At 48.8% G+C, this 18,695-nt stretch overlaps 1 protein-coding gene across 1 annotated transcript in view; it reads left to right on the plus strand.

Annotated features, from left to right (window-relative positions):
• Positions 1 to 18,695, plus strand: part of Tefu (Serine/threonine-protein kinase tefu) — a 175,504-nt gene that overhangs the window by 129,199 nt on the left and 27,610 nt on the right. The window contains exons 49-50 of the mRNA XM_077683624.1: positions 14,016 to 14,126; positions 15,939 to 16,076. Coding sequence (XP_077539750.1) covers positions 14,016 to 14,126; positions 15,939 to 16,076 — 249 coding nt within the window. The remainder of the gene's footprint in view (positions 1 to 14,015; positions 14,127 to 15,938; positions 16,077 to 18,695) is intronic.

Raw genomic sequence — 18,695 nt, forward strand, 5'->3', positions numbered from 1 at the left:
GGCACGCGAGAAAAAAAAAAAAAGGATAACGTTGGCGAAATTTTCACAGTAAAACGTCATGCGCGCCGCTTACGAAAGCGCCCATCAAACATCCTCCGCGGTGGTAAGCCTAATCGCCTCTTGCGGGGCCGCCGCCGCCGCATGCCGCCGTTTCGCCCTTCGTTTAAGTTCGCTCATGCTTGTTGGGTTTCATCGTTCCAGCAAGCATTTGTGAACCTTTAAGAACCTTGTGCGCGCGTTTTTTTTTTTTTTTTTTCACACCCGCGTCCGCGATTGCGCGCCGGCGGCGGCTTCTGCGCCAAAAAGTGACTCGCGCTGCACGCGGCAGTGGGAGGAGCCTGACCAGTTTCGCCAATGGGGAGGCTCGCACCCTATGGCGGGAGCTTCGAAGCGCTCGGGCATGCCGAAGATATTTGATGGGCGCTTTCGTAAGCGGCGCGTATGACGCTTTACAGCGAAAATTTCGCCCACGTTATACGCTTTTTTTTCTCGCATGCCCCTCTCGTTTGGCCCTCGAGTTGCGTTTCAGCGAGCGGAACTGGTCGCAGGAGCTACTCACTTCGCGCGGGTTGCCTCCGCGGCTGCGTCAGAGCGCCTGTGGCTTGCGGGGCGCGCTTTTGCGGAGAGGAAACGCTCCATGCGGTTCACTCTGATGCCCGCGTAGATGATTAAGCTCCAATAGAAACAGAAAGAGTGCGCCAGCCGTGTATGCGCGCCACGTTTTCTTTTGCAGGAAATGCTTCGCGGGATGAACACTTCATTAAAACCGCGAATTTCAATGTAGCGAAATTTCAATGTAACGAAGTAAATTACGAATTTTACCGACTTCGTTACATCGAGGTTTAACTGTATTGGATTTGTGAACGTTGAGCGTGAATCGTCTTCCGACGCGCCAAATGACGTTGACACCATTTTGGAAATAGAGCTGTGCTGAATGGATTGGATTGACTTCTGTCTCCCACCTTCAAGCAAAACGTGTTAGCGATGGTGGTAGGACTGACAGCAGCTATACGTGACTGGCTGGCTGCGTGCCGCTACACTGTAGTGCCGCTTTGCTTGCGCCACTTGCAGTCCGTGCCAACGTTCGAAGACCGTGCCAGCGTATTCGGTGCCGCCGAATAATTCGAAATTTTCGAATGCTTGAATTCGAGTCGAAGCGAATTCGAATAATAAAATATTCGATCGAATATTCGAATTTGTCGAATATTTGCCCATCTCTACAATATTGCAGTTCATGTTAATCATCCACATTATTTGCGTACCACTACTGGAAACTTTTCCTTAAGTCTCAAATGTGCACTTGCTCAAACAACGCCAGGAGGATGCGGCATTTTGTTATTGAGCTACGCTCAAGGTTGCGGCCATATAATGTGTTACTGCACTATTGTGCTGTCAGAAAGATTACAAATAGCAGGGCTCATACCCACTCAAAGGGGTTCCTCTTACGGAGATGGGAACAATGCGTGACAACAGTCACACATTGTAGAGAGCTCCAGTTTGTTTTCACTGATTGTGCATCAGCATAAATTTCCCATTGAGGAAAAAACATTTGCAGCTGACGGTATGTAGCTTTCAACCTGTTCACCTGTAACTGTTCTTTGCAGCAACCATGTTTACGCACCCCTGGTTCTGTTGTTCCCTGATTGCTTGAATGGGGGTGGTTTTCCTAATAGGGATCCTCAACAGTCGTTATCGGCTGAAACAAAAAGCGTCTGCCAGATGAAATCCCTTTCCAGCCATCAGTGGCATACTGTGGCATTTCACCGAATCTGTGGCCAGTGTTCTTTTTATATACGTAACCATTTCTGTGCTGGCTGGCCAGGTAAACATGTCTGAAGATGCTGATGTAAAAGGCCCTAGGGTCTTCATATGTCTATATAAAACTGCTGCACAGTTAAACCTCGATGTAACGAAGTCGGTAAAATTCATAGTTTACTTCGTTACATTGAAATTTCGCTACATTAAAATTCGCAGTTATAATGGAGTGCTCATCGTGTGAAGCGGTTCTTGCAAGTGAAAACATGGCGCGCATACACGGCTGGCACACTGTTTCTGTTTCTGTCGGAGCTTAATCGTCTATGCGGGAACCGCATGGAGCGTTTTCTCCCTGCAAAAACGTGCCCCGCAAGCCACAGGCGCGCTGACGCTCTCTGAAAATGCAACTCGAAATGCTCGCTCGCTGAAATGCAACTCGAGGGGCAAACGAGGTGGACATGCGAGAAGAAAAGCGGATAACGCGGGCGAAATTTTCGCTGTAAAACGTCATGCGCGCCGCTTGCGAAAGTGCCCATCAAATATCCTCCGCGGCGGTAAGCCTAATCATCTAGCCAGCCGACATCCCCGGCCGCTTCGAAGCTCCCGCCATCGGGTGCGCGTCTCCCCATTGGCAAAACTGGTCTGGCTCCTCCCACTGCCGTGCACAACGCGAGTCGCTTTCTGGCTGAGGCAGAAGCCGCTGCCGGCACGCAATCTCGGTTGTGGGTGTGAAAAAAATGCGCGCGCAAGGCTCATAAAGATTCAAAAATGCTTGCTGGAATGATGGAACCCAACAAGCATGAGCGAATTTGAACGAAGGGCAGAGCAGTGGCATGCGGCGACGGCGGCGCCATACGCAGTTTGTAGGCAAGGAGCTCGCTGATCGACTCCGTGGCTCGCGGCATCCGCGTCATGGGGCGTCCCGTGTCACCGTTCGCGTTCTATTGAGACCCTGTTTCAGCACTTGCATCGTCCAAAATCTACTTCTACAACTAAAATTTCGTACCTAGTTCTCCATAAAACTTGTTACATTGAAATTTGGCAAACAGGACTTCGTTACACAGAGCGCGAAAATACATGGAGTGCATACACTTGAAGTTACGAAAAATTCCGTGTTTCGTTACATTGAAGTTCGTTACATTGAGGTTTAACTGTGCTGACCCCCGAAAGATGTCCTCCCAGCAATGTATGAGTGTGTAGTAGTGAAGCCTACGTTAAAGTGGGCTTTGTGTGCAACAGTGCAGCTTATGCATTTACTTTACAACTCTCCAGAGTTCTCAGTCTACTTCTTCTTTTTCATCTTCTTCTTCTTCTTCTTTTCTTTTCTCTCTCTCTCTCTCTTGTTTTTTGTTATGTACTAAAAGGCAATCACTACGGGTGCAAGGGTGGAACTGCTGCGCCAATTGCTCCATTGTGCGCCAATTTGCCCTGCTGCGCCAAGCTGCGCAGAAACGGAAATTTGTGCGATTATTGTTCATTGAGAGCATAGAACGCCAAATATAGCTGAGTCTTGTCGTCATCCGGGCAACACTGAGCGCTGGCTACACAATAGACGCAGCCGCATCGACGCTGCATCCATAGCCACGGCAGATGGCAGTTCGGTGCACTCATGGTTCCCTTGTGGACTTTATCTCAACGTTGTGATCGCCGTGGCTTTCCCGCGGAAGGCTGTCACCAGCATGATTAAAAGTACTTTGAACAGTTATCTAGTGATATAACTTGAGGCACGGCCTCTGGAATTTGCAGCTGCTCGAAGTAAGACGAACGACCCCTTCGCATATCCTTCGCATCTGTATTTTTTTTATTGTTGCGCGAGTACGCAGTTACTGTAGTGATGGAAGTCTAATTTTTCGGCACCCCACACGAACTTTAAAAAAAAAAATGTAGGCAATCTTGCACTTGCGCGCAAGACGTGAATTGCAAAGCTGTTGCAGGCGAGCATTGACGGACACATAGTTGTTTTCAAGAGCACACCGTGCCTCTCGGATCTCAGCCACTTCTTCTGCCGTGCGAACTATCCGCGGCCGGGCCATGCCGAAAACTGCGAAGACGCTGCGCTTGAGGGCTCTTCTACGATACTGAGCGCATGCGCACGCCCCTCTAGCGTGTTGCGGCCGCCGCTATCACTTTCCTTTCCGCTGTCGAGTGGGTATTTCGACAGCTGCGCGACACGTGCGCGTAGCGCTCCTTGGTGGGAGTTTTCGTCGCGCACGAACCCCGAACTTACGGCCAGTAACAACAGCTATGCTGTTAATAACGGCCCTCTTGCATCAGAAGTTCATTTGAAACCGAATTTTTCGCGCTGCTTTAATAAGAGAAGTGGTGTGGAGCTAAAACAGTTGCGTGCAGTGCGCCACACAGCCGCCGTGCTCGTTCGCGCACCGACGAGGCCCGACTCGACTGCGAAGGTGGTCGTCTTGATGGGATGCCGTTCCCGCTTTCGCCTTCGCGTCTAGCACGAAATGAGGCGTCGTGAAATCACCATCTTCGTTCGCTGCCTGCCTTTGCCTGCCTATGATGCCTGCCTTCTCGGTCGGCGCGGTGGCGGCAGCTTGCTGCGAATACGGCATCATATTGTACGGCGCCCGTCTTCGTGTTGGGGCCTATCGATGCGAGACGATGCGCGCTCGGCGAGCGCCTCGCGGGTAGGGCACGTTCACGACGCCTGATTTCATGGTCGAGGCGACGGCGGCAGTGTTCATGTCGGACCTAGCCGGCGTTTGAGCGAGTACAGCAGCGGGGCGGCGCACTGCACGTGATTGTTTTAGCTCGAAACTACTTTACCAAACAAGTAAAAAAAGCAGCCACCGTTAGTAACATAGTGTTGATTATTATACAAATAAAAGCCAAAAAGTCACTACATTTAAAGGAATTGGCAAAAAGCAGGTTTCAGTCCCGAGTAAAGGGTAATATCAAGGTGCCAGCTCCTGTTTGATTTATTGTGCTCCTAAATAATTCTGGCCAATTCTATTTTTCATGCAGTTTTTGGATTAGTTGCTATTAAAAGTGCACTCAGCCGCATTATTTAAGACCGTCAGTGTGCTCCAAAAGTGCTCCAAAATAGCCCCTAAATTGCTCCAAACCTGCTCCAAAATGGGATTTTTGCTGCTCCAAAGCTGCTCCAAAGTGAGACTTTTGCTGCTCCCGTGCCTGCTCCAAAAAGCTAGGCCCTGCTTCCACCCCTGCGGGTGTGCAAACATTTGAAGCCTATTGATTTTGAGATATGCATATTCGTAAGTTCCCGAATATTTGGCCATGATCGAATTTCCTGGAAAAGCAGCAAATATTAGTGCTAGTAACAAACTATACGCATGTCACGTGTTCTCCTTAAGGCCCAACTACATACCACCGTACTCCGTGTAAGCGCATTGAGAAGCGCTGCCATGCACTATGCTCGCGATAGCAGCCTTGGCAGCAGCCTTGACCACACCGGCAGCTGTACTGCTTAACACCAGAGCGCCGCTGAACCCCACTGAACACCACAGAATACCGTTGAACCTTCCTCAATGGATGCTTGCCTTGCATTTACAATTATTAAATTGCGTCCAAATAAAACGTGATACTTCTTCCAAGGTTTCGGACTTCCGCCCCACGTAGACCGAATGATCCACGATGTTCGAATTTGATCGCCCTCTCGGGCGTCGGCTGGGGTTAGCGGAGCTTCTCCCAAACGTACCCCTCAAGAAGAGCCGGACGCCTGGCCGGGGGATGCTTGTACCCCATTTCTTATACCGGTGGGTGTCCGGCGGTGGGATTCGAACCAACCACCTCCCGAAGCCGAGACGGGCACCCTACCCGTTGGTCTACGGCTGCGGTGAAAGTGTATGACAGCTGCATCTTACCGGTACTCACCTACGGGGCAGAAACTTGGAGGCTCACTAAGAGAGTTCAGCTTAAATTGAGAACGACTCAGTGGGCAATGGAGCGGAAAATGATAGGTGTAACATTAAGGGACAAGAAGAGAGCGGAGTGGGTCAGAGAGCAAACTGGTGTTAAGGACATATTAGTAGAAATTAAGAAGAAGAAATGGACGTGGGCAGGGCATGTAATGCGAAGGCAAGATAACCGCTGGTCATTAAGGGTAACAGAGTGGATCCCTAGAGAAGGCAAGCGTTGCAGGGGCCGGCAGAAAGTTAGATGGGCAGATGAGATCAAGAAGTTTGCGGGGATAAATTGGTCACAGTTGGCACAGGACCGAGGTAATTGGAGAATAATGGGAGAGGCCTTTGCCCTGCGGTGGGCGTAGATAGGCTGGTGATGATGATGATGAAAACGTGATAAAACCGAGACCCCCCCCCTCTCTCTCTCTCTCTCTCTCTCTCTCTCTCTCTCTCTCGTGGCAATTTCTTTGCACTGTGGATACAAATGCACAGCAAATACAGTGTGCTCCACCCTCCCCACATACTCCACGGGCTGAATGGCCGGCCGCTTGTTTGGGCAGGCGGAGCTGGCTTCAGCGTGTGAAGAGCCCAGGGGCAGTGCACGGATATCTATAGTTTGTACAGATTAGATCTACTATAGTTTGTACAGTCTTTGGCACAAAAGCTGCATACCAATGCACTTTCTGTATGCTGGAGTATCCACCTCCGCGCGCGCTGATGCCAAGCCACGTTGATTCGCCAGTACGTCGAGAAATGTGCATAAATATTCAATTTTAACGCGGACGTTTCTTTTAACAGCAGAGCTGTTTAAGCTTTTAGTTCTACCATGGAGCGTTACCAGGGAACTCGGCCCAGCCAAGCACACCTGAGTGTTTGCCTTGTGAGGAGCGCCTGGTGTCGTCCAGGCTTTTGCGTGTGGGCTGGCACCATGGGAGGAGCTTGCAAAAAAAGAAAAAAGAAAGAAAAATGCTTTCGTGGGTGCAGGCGGGTTATCGTCACAGCACAACGGTCACATGCAGCCGTTGTGGGCCAAGGGTGGTTGGGGAAATGAGGGGTGGAGTTCTTGGCAAGCTTTGTGAATGCTTGTGTGAATAACAAAGTATTGCAATTAGCAAGCGCCCCGCTTTGCCTTGATGAAAGGGACAAGAGCAGCTAAAGTAATATGGTGCAGTGTGCGCCATTCTACAAGTAAAAGGATTGCCGCTTCCTTACGGCCTTTCGCTGAACATTTTTTTTTATTTTCTGAGTTTTCGCCACTTGGGTTTAGAAGCACCGTGGCCCTAATGCGAGGTTTGCCATTGAGTATGTTGCGATTTCAAGGTGGCGAGAGCCATCCTAGCCTGATAATAAATGAAGGCCCCGCACGGGGCACCTTGAGTATTCATGGTGACGGTGTTGGCGACACCGCGGACCCCGAGCCCCCAACATAAACTGTGACCTACCGTGGTGATGTGTTTAAAGGTGAAGGGTAGAAGCCTCAAACGGTGGCCGTTGGAGCCCAGGTCAAGCTCCGGCGGATGGGCTCCCTGTCTGTCTACCAGGCAGGGAGCTCCGGGACCTCTCAGGCTATCAGGGTAAGGTTTGAGAAGAAAGTACCCCCGTCCCCTGCTTCTATTACATGCCATATGGTAAATCGTAAAACCCCCCCCAAACATGATCGGCCCCTGAAAAGGGGCCGCACCGAAGGTTCATTTCCCCCACTCCCAACCCTCAGTCTTCCAAAGCCCGATAACTACCCCCGTTTTTTGGTGTTGGAATCCAGTGACCAAGAAAAGCCTCTTGCATCACAGTCCGTGTTCCTAATATCGAAATTTCTGGAGGGCATCATTGGTGACAAATATAAGGCCAAAAAACAAAGAACTGGAGAAATCCTGGTTGAAGTACACAACCAACAGCATGCCAAGATCCTCCTTGAACAAACTCGCATAGCCAATCTTGAAATCAGGGTGACACCCCACCAGAGCCTGAACAGTACTCAAGGTGTCATCTCCGAAGTAGACCTGATGAATGAGACAGATGCTGACCTGCTGGAGGGCCTGAGAAATCAGGGTGTGACAACTGTGAGGCGCATAACTATGAGGAGGGATGACAAAGTAGTTTCGACCAAGCACATTATTCTTACTTTTGACCGGTCCACACTCCCAGAGTACGTCAATGCAGGTTTTGTACATTGTAATGTCCGGCCCTACATTCCAAACCCGCGCCGCTGCTTTAAGTGCCAGCGGTTCGGGCACGGAACCAACTCCTGCCGTGGTCGTTTGACCTGCGCAAAGTGCGCTCAGCATGATCATCCTTCTGATAATTGTCCATCGTCAACCCCCACCTGCGCCAACTGCCAGGGACCCCATGCCGCCTACTCTCGAAAGTGCGAGAAGTTTAAGCAGGAGAAGGTGATAATTAATGTGAAGGTCACTGAGAACATCACCTTCCCAGAGGCGCGAAAAAGGTTCGCCTCTTTCCCCCTGGAGAGGTACGCCGACGCGGCTCGCCGGGGGGCGGAGCGGCGTCTGGTGTCCACAGGGACGCAGTTCAGCGAGTCTGACCTGGTCCCTCCTCCGCCCCCCCCTGGGGTGCCTCAGGCAGCCCAATCCGTCGCCACGCCGCTTGCTGAGGCAGCAGCGGTTGTGGTGACAACCTCTTCTGTGGGGACCGGTGCCGCTCCCGCCCCTGCCTCCCCCACCTCCAGTGTGTTGGAGGGTGTCGACCGGATGGACACCGGGGGCCCCTCATCGGCTCCCACCGCCACCGCACCTTCCGTGCCACCTTTGGTGTCCCGGACGCCCTCGGCGGTGGCGGCTCAAACGAAGGGCTCCCGAAAGGGGGCCAAGTCCGAGGGGCCTGGTCCGCCGGGCACCCTTCTGGCATCCGACGAGGAGATGGATGTCGCGCCGTTCCTGCCTGCAACGCAGCGCAAGGAGCGGCCTCCGATGTCCAAGCCGCCAGAAAGGCCTAGAAATCCTAGAATAACAGCCCCGAAAGACGACACATGAACAAGAACACACACACACACTCCAGTTATTCTTAAATTTAAATAATGGGAACTGAAAACATCATCCAATGGAACTGCAGAGGCCTCCTTAAAAATCTTGATGATGTGTATGAGATGCTGCATGCCAATCAGCCAAGTACAGTAGAATCTCAATGATACGAATCTCGCGGGACCGCGAAAAATATTCGTATCATCCGAAATTCGTATGAACCAACACAGACCAAAAAATTGAGCGCTGAAAAAAGTTTCCGTTTATTTCTTTTCTTACTTTCGCGTGAACAAATCCGTGATTTTTTCTGCTTTTTTTAAACCCCCACGTCACAAAGCAGTCCTTTCTGGCGCACGTAACGCTTCGACTAGCTCGCTACACGCCGTAACAGTCAAGCGTGAACCGCATGGTGCGTTTTTGCACGCGATTCGCACGCCTCGGCTTTTCGCGCGCTGTATTTTCACGGCCACATTGACGATTTCGCGCCCGCGGTATCTCCTACCTCGGTCAGAAAAAGACGCTGACGGCTTGCGAAACGCTCGAGACAGCTCGCTGGCTCCGCCCGAGATGGTTAGGCTTAGCACTCCAGCAGATATTTTATGGGCGCTTTCACTAGCGGCGCGGATGGTGTTTTATAGTACCGTTTTCGCCAACGTTATCAGCTCCTTTACTGCACAAGAAACTTCGTGTCTGCCTTGAGCGGCATTTTAAAGAGCGGCTAGAAGCAGTCGCTCAAGCGGCCGTGCCACTTCGCGGCCGAAGCCGCCGCCATGTTGCCGCCGCCGTCCGCGGCGCGCGCTGCGTGCGAGAGGTTTCGCGGCGCGCATGGGGCGTGCGGGGCGCGTTTTCGCGAGCAGAAAACAACAGCCCGGCCGTTTCTGGAAAAAAAAAGAGTGACAAATGGAGAGAGAGAGCCGTCACTTGCTTGTTCGGCAGTCGGGCGCCTCGCCGGCTCGTTCGTATCATCCGCCGGTCCGCGCAGGTCCGTTCGTAACAGCCGAAATTTTTCCCATTGCAAACAATGCAATTTTGCCGGGACTTTTCAGAAATTCGTATCATCCCGAAATTCGTATCACCCAGAATCGTATCATCGAGATTCTACTGTATCATGTGTCTCCAGGAAACTCACCTCAATCCTAAACAAACAAATTTCTTAAATAGGTACATGGTATTTAGAAAGGACAGGGTTGGCTGCACACACTCTTCAGGAGGTGTGGCAATTGTCGCCCAGAAATCCTTAGCCTGCCACCCTGTCACTCTGAACACTGTCCTTGAGGCTGTAGCAATCCGTACGATAATATTTAATAGGTTGATAACGGTATGCTCCATTTACATTCCTCCTGATCATGCACTTTCGAGCTCTGACTTCGAGGCGCTGGTCGACCAGCTGCCCGAACCATACATCCTAACAGGCGACCTCAATGCGCACAACTCTCTTTGGGGCTCCTCTAGAATGGATGCCCGAGGTCGCCTGATAGAGAAATTCCTTACATCTTCAGGAGCATGCCTTTTCAACAAAAAGCAGCCTACATACCATAACTTAGGACACAATACATACTCGCATCTTGACTTGGCTATTGGTTCTGCAATTCTCTTTCCATGTCTTGAGTGGGGCGTGGGCACGGACCCATATGGTAGTGACCACTTCCCCACTTCCTTAACGTACATAGGTAAAGGCCCATGCAGTCCATCTTCCCAGAACAGGTTTAATGAATCAAAAGCAAGCTGGAGTACATTCACAGAAACATCTAAACTACACCACACAACCATAAAACACCTACACGTGGAGGAAGCAGCCCAACTTGTCACGGCACACATACTCGACGCCGCCGAAAAGTCCATGCCCCAGGCCTCCAGTGCGTCCCGCAACCCAAGGAGGCCCTGGTGGAACGAGGACTGTAGGCGGGCGCGAGAGGCCCAGAACAAGGCGTGGGGTGTCCTTCGCCGGTACCCCACGCCAGATAATCTCATCTCCTTTAAACGGGCAAAGGCTCTTGGGAAGCGTGTGCGTCGTGAGGCGAAAAGGGAGAGTTGGCGCGCCTTCCTCACTTCCATCAACTCATACACCGACACTCACAAAGTCTGGACACGAATACGCAAACTAAAAGGACAACAGACACACAGCCTGCCCCTGGTTAGCACAACAGGGGACACACTCGAGGACCAGGCCAACACGCTCGCACAACACTTCGAACACGTGTCCAGCTCAGCACACTACACCAACACTTTCATTAAACACAAAGCATCATGCGAGAAGAAGTCCTTGCGAGACAGTAATAAGTCGAACTCATCCTATAACACCCCCTTTTCACTTCATGAGCTGAAGGTCGCACTCGGTACTTGTAAACCTTCAGCTCCAGGTGCAGACAGGATTTCATACACAATGATACAATACTTACATGCAGACACGCTTGAAACGCTTCTTCACCTCTACAATAAAATATTTCTTTCGGGGCACTTTCCACGCTCTTGGAGAGAGGCCATAGTAGTGGCTTTCCTAAAGGAAGGGAAGGACCCTTCCTCTCCTGCCAGTTATCGCCCCATTGCCCTGACAAGCTGCCTGTGTAAGCTCTTCGAGAAGATGATAAACAGGAGACTTGTGTACTTCTTAGAGTACAATGGTCTTCTCGAGGGCTGCCAGGCAGGCTTCAGGGCAGGGCGATCTACCAACGATCAACTGGTTGCATTAGTGTCTTATATCAAAGATGCTTTTCTCCACAAGCAGTACTGTATGACAGTCTTCTTTGATCTTGAAAAGGTGTACGATACTGCTTGGCGGTACGGCATCCTTAGCGACTTGAAGTCCTTTGGCATGTCGGGTAACATGATGAACACGCTTGCCAGTTACCTGTCTGAAAAAACGTTTCGCGTGCGAGTTGGAACTGCACTTTCTAGGGTTCATGTGCAGGAAAACGGTGTGCCACAAGGAGGAGTTTTAAGTTGCACCCTTTTTATTGTAAAAATGAATTCTCTTCGGAAGGCATTGCCACCGTCGATTTCATGTTCAATTTATGTAGACGACGTACAATTATCTTTTAAGTCTTGTAATTTGTCTGTCTGCGAGCGGCAAGTCCAGCTTGGTGTGAACAAGCTTGCCGGCTGGGCGGATAGCAACGGTTTTCAATTTAATCCGGGAAAGTGCACTTGTGTCTTGTTTTCCAAGAGGCGTGGTATCCGGCCGGATCCTGACATTCAACTCCACGGTGTCTCGATTCCTGTCAAAAAGGAACACAAGTTTTTAGGCATAACCTTTGACGAAAAGCTCACATTCATTCCACACGTAAAACAGCTAAAACATAAATGCTTAAAAACAATGAATATCCTGAAGGTTCTCTCGCACATCTCTTTTGGTGCTGACAAACAACTTCTTTTGCGTGTTTTTACCAGCTTGATAGGTTCACGACTGGACTATGGTAGTGTTGTGTATGGGTCAGCCACTAAAACATCCCTCAAAATGCTGGACCCTGTGCTTCATCTAGGGCTCCGCTTGGCGTGTGGTGCATTCCGGACTAGTCCAGTCGAAAGCCTGTATGTCGAGTGCAACAAATTGAACCTACAACGTCAGCGAGCATACACAGACCTCCTTTATGCTTTTAAAATTTCATCCATGCCTCACCATCCTTTTAAATCAGTTTTTTATGATAGATCCATGAGTGAACTCCTTTTAAATCGACCATCGTTCTCTGCGCCCTTCTCTTACAGAGTTAGAGAGGAAGCGTCAGAGCTTGCTGTCTCCTTTTTAGACACCATTCAAAGTTCTGTAAGAGATTCCATAGCACCATGGCATCTCCGCCCTGTGTCATGCGACACATCTTTTACACATGTAGAAAAAAACCGAGCTCCCACATGTGCAATTCAGCAGCACTTCTTGTATTTGCAGGAGAAGTATCAGTGTTCGGAGTTTTATACGGATGCCTCTAAGACGTCCACCTCTGTGTCCTGCGCTGCGCATGGACCCGGCCTTAATGTCACTAAAACTCTGAACAGTTATACTAGCATCTTTACGGCAGAGGCTTATGGTGTACTTCTTGTTGTCAATCATATACTTCAAAACCACATCCCACAATCCATTATCTATACAGATTCCCTCAGTGTTGTGCAGGCACTGTCGTCAACAGTGCCTTCGAAAAACCACGTTGTCAATCTGATTGTCAAGGGTATTATGTCTGTGTATGTACGCAAATTTGAACTGGTTCTTTGCTGGGTCCCTGGCCACTGTGGTATTGCCGGGAATGAAGCAGCGGACCGAATGGCCGCTGCTGCTACACTCTCGAATACAGTAGACATAACCACATTACCCTACACCAACGTGAAACCACACATCAGACAACAACTTCGCAAAACATGGCAAACACACTGGAGTGAACAGACAGACAACAAGTTACATGTAATAAAACCACACTTGGGACCATACACCACCGATACACGCAACAGATACACAGAAGTCGCCTTGGCTAGATTACGGATAGGGCACACTCATGCAACGCACTCGCACCTGCTCACTGGATCTCCAAGACCTCTGTGCAGCAGGTGCGGAGAGGCCCTATCTGTGATGCACATTTGTAAGGCACTCGACACTACACGACGCAAACACTTCCCTCAACTACACACACGACATATTCCACCACACCCGTCATACTTCTTAGGAGACGATGCCATGTTTTCTGTTCAACGCACCTTTCAGTTCCTATCAGAAGTTCACTTTTTACAACTCATCTCATACCACCCATAGTTTTACCCCTGGTCCTATACACCAGCCACCTTATTTATTTTTTAACCACTCTTGTTCTTCACCCTGGCCCTTTATACCAGCCGTGCTCATAGCTTTTAACTGATTTTATTTCTTGTTCTCACCTCATCAAATCACTTTGTGTGTGGCGCTCTTTGCCCATGTCGTCCTTGCGCCAATAAAATCAAACCATCATCATCATCATTAAATGAAGGTTTTAAAAGCCATGAAGGGCTTGCCTTGCGAACAAAATTTTCGCGCCTTTCTTTTTTTTTTTTTTTATAGCAAAGGTGTTGTCAGGGGGCATAGGAAGTGCATACTTTCTGACCCCATCAACCAAATAACTTTTAATCCTGCGTGATAATTTGTTATGAGTGCATTAGCCCGCATCTGCGTATAGATGCAACAACTTCTTTTAAAAGGGTAACAGAAGCTATTGTTACTCTATGTTTTGCATCTTTTAGTTACTACACACATATCCAATATCTGATTATATATTCGAAGGCAGTTTTTTGCCTTATTCATATTCACTTCATATTCGAAAATTTCAATATTTGCACACCCCTAGTAATCACTGGATTGTGGAAGCTGCTGGGTTTGCCTGTTTTTTTTTTTTCCCGGTGCTGCCTGAGTGTTACAAGCTGAGGTCGTGCCTGCCTCTCTCTCGCCCAGGACGGCCTGGGCAAGCTGGAGAGCTACAAGTTTGTTCCCCTCATCTACCAACTGGCCGCCCGCATGAGCCGATCGGGCAACGAGTCGACCTTCGCCAAGCTGCTGCATCAGGTGAGCCAGGGTCTGGGCTCTGTTTAACCGCAATTGCAAAGTGTCGCACCACTTGAAATCACTTGGGGAAGGCCAAATGTTTTGTTGTTTCGAATGGCCGGTGGAATCACTCCCAGTTTAGTATTTGCGCTGACTCTGGCACGAGTATCGTAAAGTATGAAATATTTAGCATTTACAAGTACCTGGGGTTTGGATTTTGGAGGCCCTTGCTAAGGATAGCTGGTTCGGTTTCAGTGCTGTCAAAATGGCGCTGTCAGTGGCACCGAGAGAGGGGTTCGGTAGGAAAACTGCTCTTTTCCTCCTCTCGCTTCCTTGTAAGTGGCACAGTCTACTTGTTTTCTGAGGGGTCGAAGGGATGCGCAGTGCATCCTGCCTCGCAGTGCATGCTATCGGTGCTCGAATTTTCTGCACGCGCTGTAACCGAATTCAATCATTATATCCGATGTTGCGGTGCTCGAGCGTTGTAATAAGCGGTTTATTTTACCATAGAGCGCATATGAAAGTGGACGCTGCCATAGTTGTTCATCGTTATAAATGGACTCGATTGTATTAGTACAGTCAAACCCTATGATAATGAAACCCACGAGTACAAAATTCCTGCAGCAACGAAATATTTTCGGATCCTCGGCAAACGTCCATAGAAGCCCAAATATTTCATATTTTGCGGCAACAAAATGTTTTTGGAAGGCAACCCTGTGTTAATGAAATTCGCTGCAAGTCTGTCGGCATTTTATCTACCTGTTTGAGGCTAACAGTGTCCAAAAAGTGCTCTAATGCATATTTTTCGGACTCAAAGTTCGTAAACCTCTGCGGCAGTGCGCTTGCACGGCCACCACCATATTTGTTTACAAAAAAAAATGTGCAACAGGTGGCCATGGGGGCAGCCTTGCAGCGACAGCACCAGGGGGCGACACATGGGGACTCATGGCGCGGCTTTGGCTTGGGCTTCGCTAGCCGGCCTGAACCACAGAATAGTGCGTGTGCGTTTGTTGTGTGTGGCGTGCGTGTGGCAATCGGCACATTTGCTCTCGATATGATGCCTCTACCAGACTAAAAGCCAAAAGCCAAAGAGTGGAGGAAAAGTGCATAGCGCCAACGGGTTTTGAACCGCCTGCAGCTTGCTTTACCATTTTGAAAAGCAAGGACGCCACTCTTTAGTAGCAATGTGCACAAAACACAACAGTGATGGTTGGGGTCTTTCTGGACTTCAACAAAGCGGTGCTCACTTAGTTTTGTGAACAGCATTAGAACAACAAGGTTTGTCAACAAAAGAAGCTGGACATGCTTGGACATACTCGGTGCCGAAAACCAGGCAGAAAAATGGGCTAAGAAGGTGAACCCGGTGGATGTTTTGAATGAGTTTGACTCGATTTGGTCGTTTGGCGCACACGACGACTAGCTATGAACCACTTCTTGTGGTGTGAAAGCTGAGCTGTGAAGTTGCTGCAAGGTAAGGCTCACAAAGTGGTATAACCGACTCTCGGAACTGAATTTTCAGTTTGCGGCCAATTTTCCTGTCATTTATGTTTCATTCTCGCGGCAACAAAATTCTCGCAAAAGTGAATTTTTCGGCTTTTCTTGACGGTTTTATTATTAAGGGATTCGACTGTAGGACGCATAAGGCGAGTGCACGAATGCAGGCGCGAATGGATTCTGCTGGCACTTGCCGTGCAGAATCCGAGAGCTAAGTTAGCCAACACTGTGGTACTTCCCGTCACATCGTTCTGAGCATTTTTGCATGTGACAGTGCTTAGGGAGGAGCGACTTGAGTGCAAAGAAAGAGAGTAATGGCTGGTGTGCCCTGTGTTGCAGCTGATTGAGCGTGTGGTCCGAGAGCACCCATACCAGACTTTGCCCGTGGTGCTGGCCCTGTGCAACGCCGACAAGGACCCCAGCGAGAAAGGGGCTGCACCCCGCACCAAAAAAGCCCGCACCAGCCTTCCTTCGGAGGTGAGCACCAGGGCTATATACATTCTCTTCGGCCTTTTGTTGCTTTTTTTTATCGCCAAGTGTGATAGATGCTGGGCACCAGTGGAAAATTTGCCCGTACATGAATACGCCCGACGTCTGTACGCCTAGACTTCTTCGGCCATACTCGGCCAATTGGATTGAATGCTGGATTAGATTGGATTGGATGCTGGGGATGCTGGACAGGATTGGATGCTGGGGAGTTGCAGTGCTGCACAAGCTTCTCACGTGTCCCATATTGGGCCTCTTCGATTTACCAGTCCTGGATGGTCCACGGGCAGTCCGAGGACTGCGTTCGGACCGGAAGTCCCTTAGGAATACATGGGAAAATCTAGCACCGGATGGCGTCTCGGGCAGTCCGCGGACGATCCGGGACTGATAATCGAGGAGGCCCATTGTCGTCACATTCATGTTCTGACCAATTCTTTCCAGGCAGGAACTAGCTTTGAGTTTTTTAGCGTGTAAGCCAACACGGAAATCCTCCAATATTCTTTGCAGGGCAAAAATTTTACCCTGAAGCCTACAGTTGTGCAAATACGAAATTTAGGAATGCAAATCAAATTCGAAGTGTAAAAACTGACTATGGGTCAAACCTTTTTGAATACAAACAGTAAAGCTGATTGCAAATCGAATCGAACATGTTCAAATACAAATATATTTGCTTTAGTGTTTAGGCTTCTAAAACACAGGTAAAGAAACAGAAAGGTAACTTGTCAGGACTTTGTAGATCTGAATGCTTGATAAAAGAATGGAACAAGTAAACTCAAAATAAAACTTGGGACAAGATAGCAAAGCAGTGGAACAAAAATTTGGCGTACATTGCCGTAATGAAGCACGGTTCCTCAACATCCTGTGAATAGAGCGGGTTTATTTGACTGGTCCCTCCAGTCATTAAAAAAGTTTTTTGATATTCTTAAGGATGGTGTGACCTTAATTCAAGGGTTGCCAACAAGTAATAAATTAACTACTCAATAATTAATTACTCATGCTATATTTACAGGAAGTCTCATTTCACTTCAGCTGATGTACACCAAAGTTAGCATACGCTTGTTTCACGCAAGTCTTGCACACGTTTGGCTTTACTGCACAGCCTCGGTGCATCGCGAGAAAGCCAATATAAAGAGGATTGTTGTGCAGCGAAGCTCGAAAGCTTGCATGTCATTTAGCGGAGCCAACTTTTCAATGTTCTTAAATTTCGAATATTTGTCTACTTTAAATGGTAAAACTACGCAGCGAATCGAATTGAACAGCAAGCCCTATTCATGAAGTATTTGAGTTTTAAATATTCACACATGTTACAATGCTAATAGCTTGAGTGTAGTGCACTCACCACTTGGCACTGATAGCTTGTGTTAACTCTTTCGCTACCACGCCTATTCAAAATAGTTCGATTTGAACGATAACTTAGGAGCCCCTTTTTGTAGCATTCCAGGCGTTGCTGGAACAAGTAAAGCTGTTTGGAGTTAGCTCAGAAAATGCCCTTTCGAAATCAGTTTTGTTTTCATTCTTGCAACAAAAATGTGATTTTTGACACCCGTTTGCATCACCTGGGTGTGGAAAAAAGGGTGTGGTCATCGCGTGTCACTGCCACCAAGGAAGAGTGCGTGCCACTCGTCATTACACTGCATCATCGTTTGGTTTTTGTTATCAGGGCACCAATGGTGAATTAGAAAATGATTTTCAATCGGCAGGTTTGCACTCTGACAGTAATAATCCCTGAAATCGGCTGAAAATGTCAAGCAATGCCTATTTTCAAAGCTACTTTATGATTTTAGGCAGTTTTATTGCCTTTTCGGACGTTGTTCTAAGTTACGTTGTAGCTGTACTTACCACAGGGCCATTCGCGAACAGTTTACAACAGTTTCGGCTTCGTTTCTGCATCACGAAATTCATATTTGGCACTACGACACTGTTACCAAACTTCAAGTCCTACCTGCCATGGCGCCTTGAGCGTCCGCGACTGATCTTCGAAAAAAGCGTGGCACTCCTGATTTCACCCAACCCTATCCCGATTTCTGTGATAAAAACTTCCGATGCAAGTCATAAGATGACACCGATATCTGTTCCGACAAGGAGAGCGCTTCAAACCGGCCTTACACACCGCCAGCTGTGCACCTGCCAGTTTTGTTTCCATACGAGGGTATCTCCGTGTTGCTTCTTAGTTGAAGGAGTCCTCTAATAAGTTTTGTACTGTTTCATTTCAAAAATGTTAAGTGGCACTGCAGTGGAGGAGGCTCGTAGTGCTGATCTTTTTTATCTTGCAGCAGCTACTCGGTCAAAGTTTGCAGGGCACGATTCCAGCGAACTGCACGTCATTCCTGCAAGCAAGGGTACAATAGCAAGTCAGAAGATGATAATAAGGCGCAAGTTTATGTTTTGAGAGATAACCGGCAGAGAACGTTAACAAGCATCAACCACGGAGTGCCGTTTTCAACTTCATGCATGTTTTTCCGCATCGCGTGCTTGTCCCAAATACAGTGTAGACCATTTATATGTAACCGCTTATAGTGCGGGACCGATATAACACGGGTTTTGTGACCACCGGTTCACCTCCCATAGAACTCAATGCATAATAAGCACACCGCTTAGAATACGGTTGGC

The sequence above is a fragment of the Haemaphysalis longicornis genome, unplaced genomic scaffold (genome assembly GCF_048455015.1).
Source record: "Haemaphysalis longicornis isolate Haplotype H1 unplaced genomic scaffold, Haemaphysalis longicornis Haplotype H1 scaffold_9, whole genome shotgun sequence".
NCBI classification, from domain to species: domain Eukaryota; kingdom Metazoa; phylum Arthropoda; class Arachnida; order Ixodida; family Ixodidae; genus Haemaphysalis; species Haemaphysalis longicornis.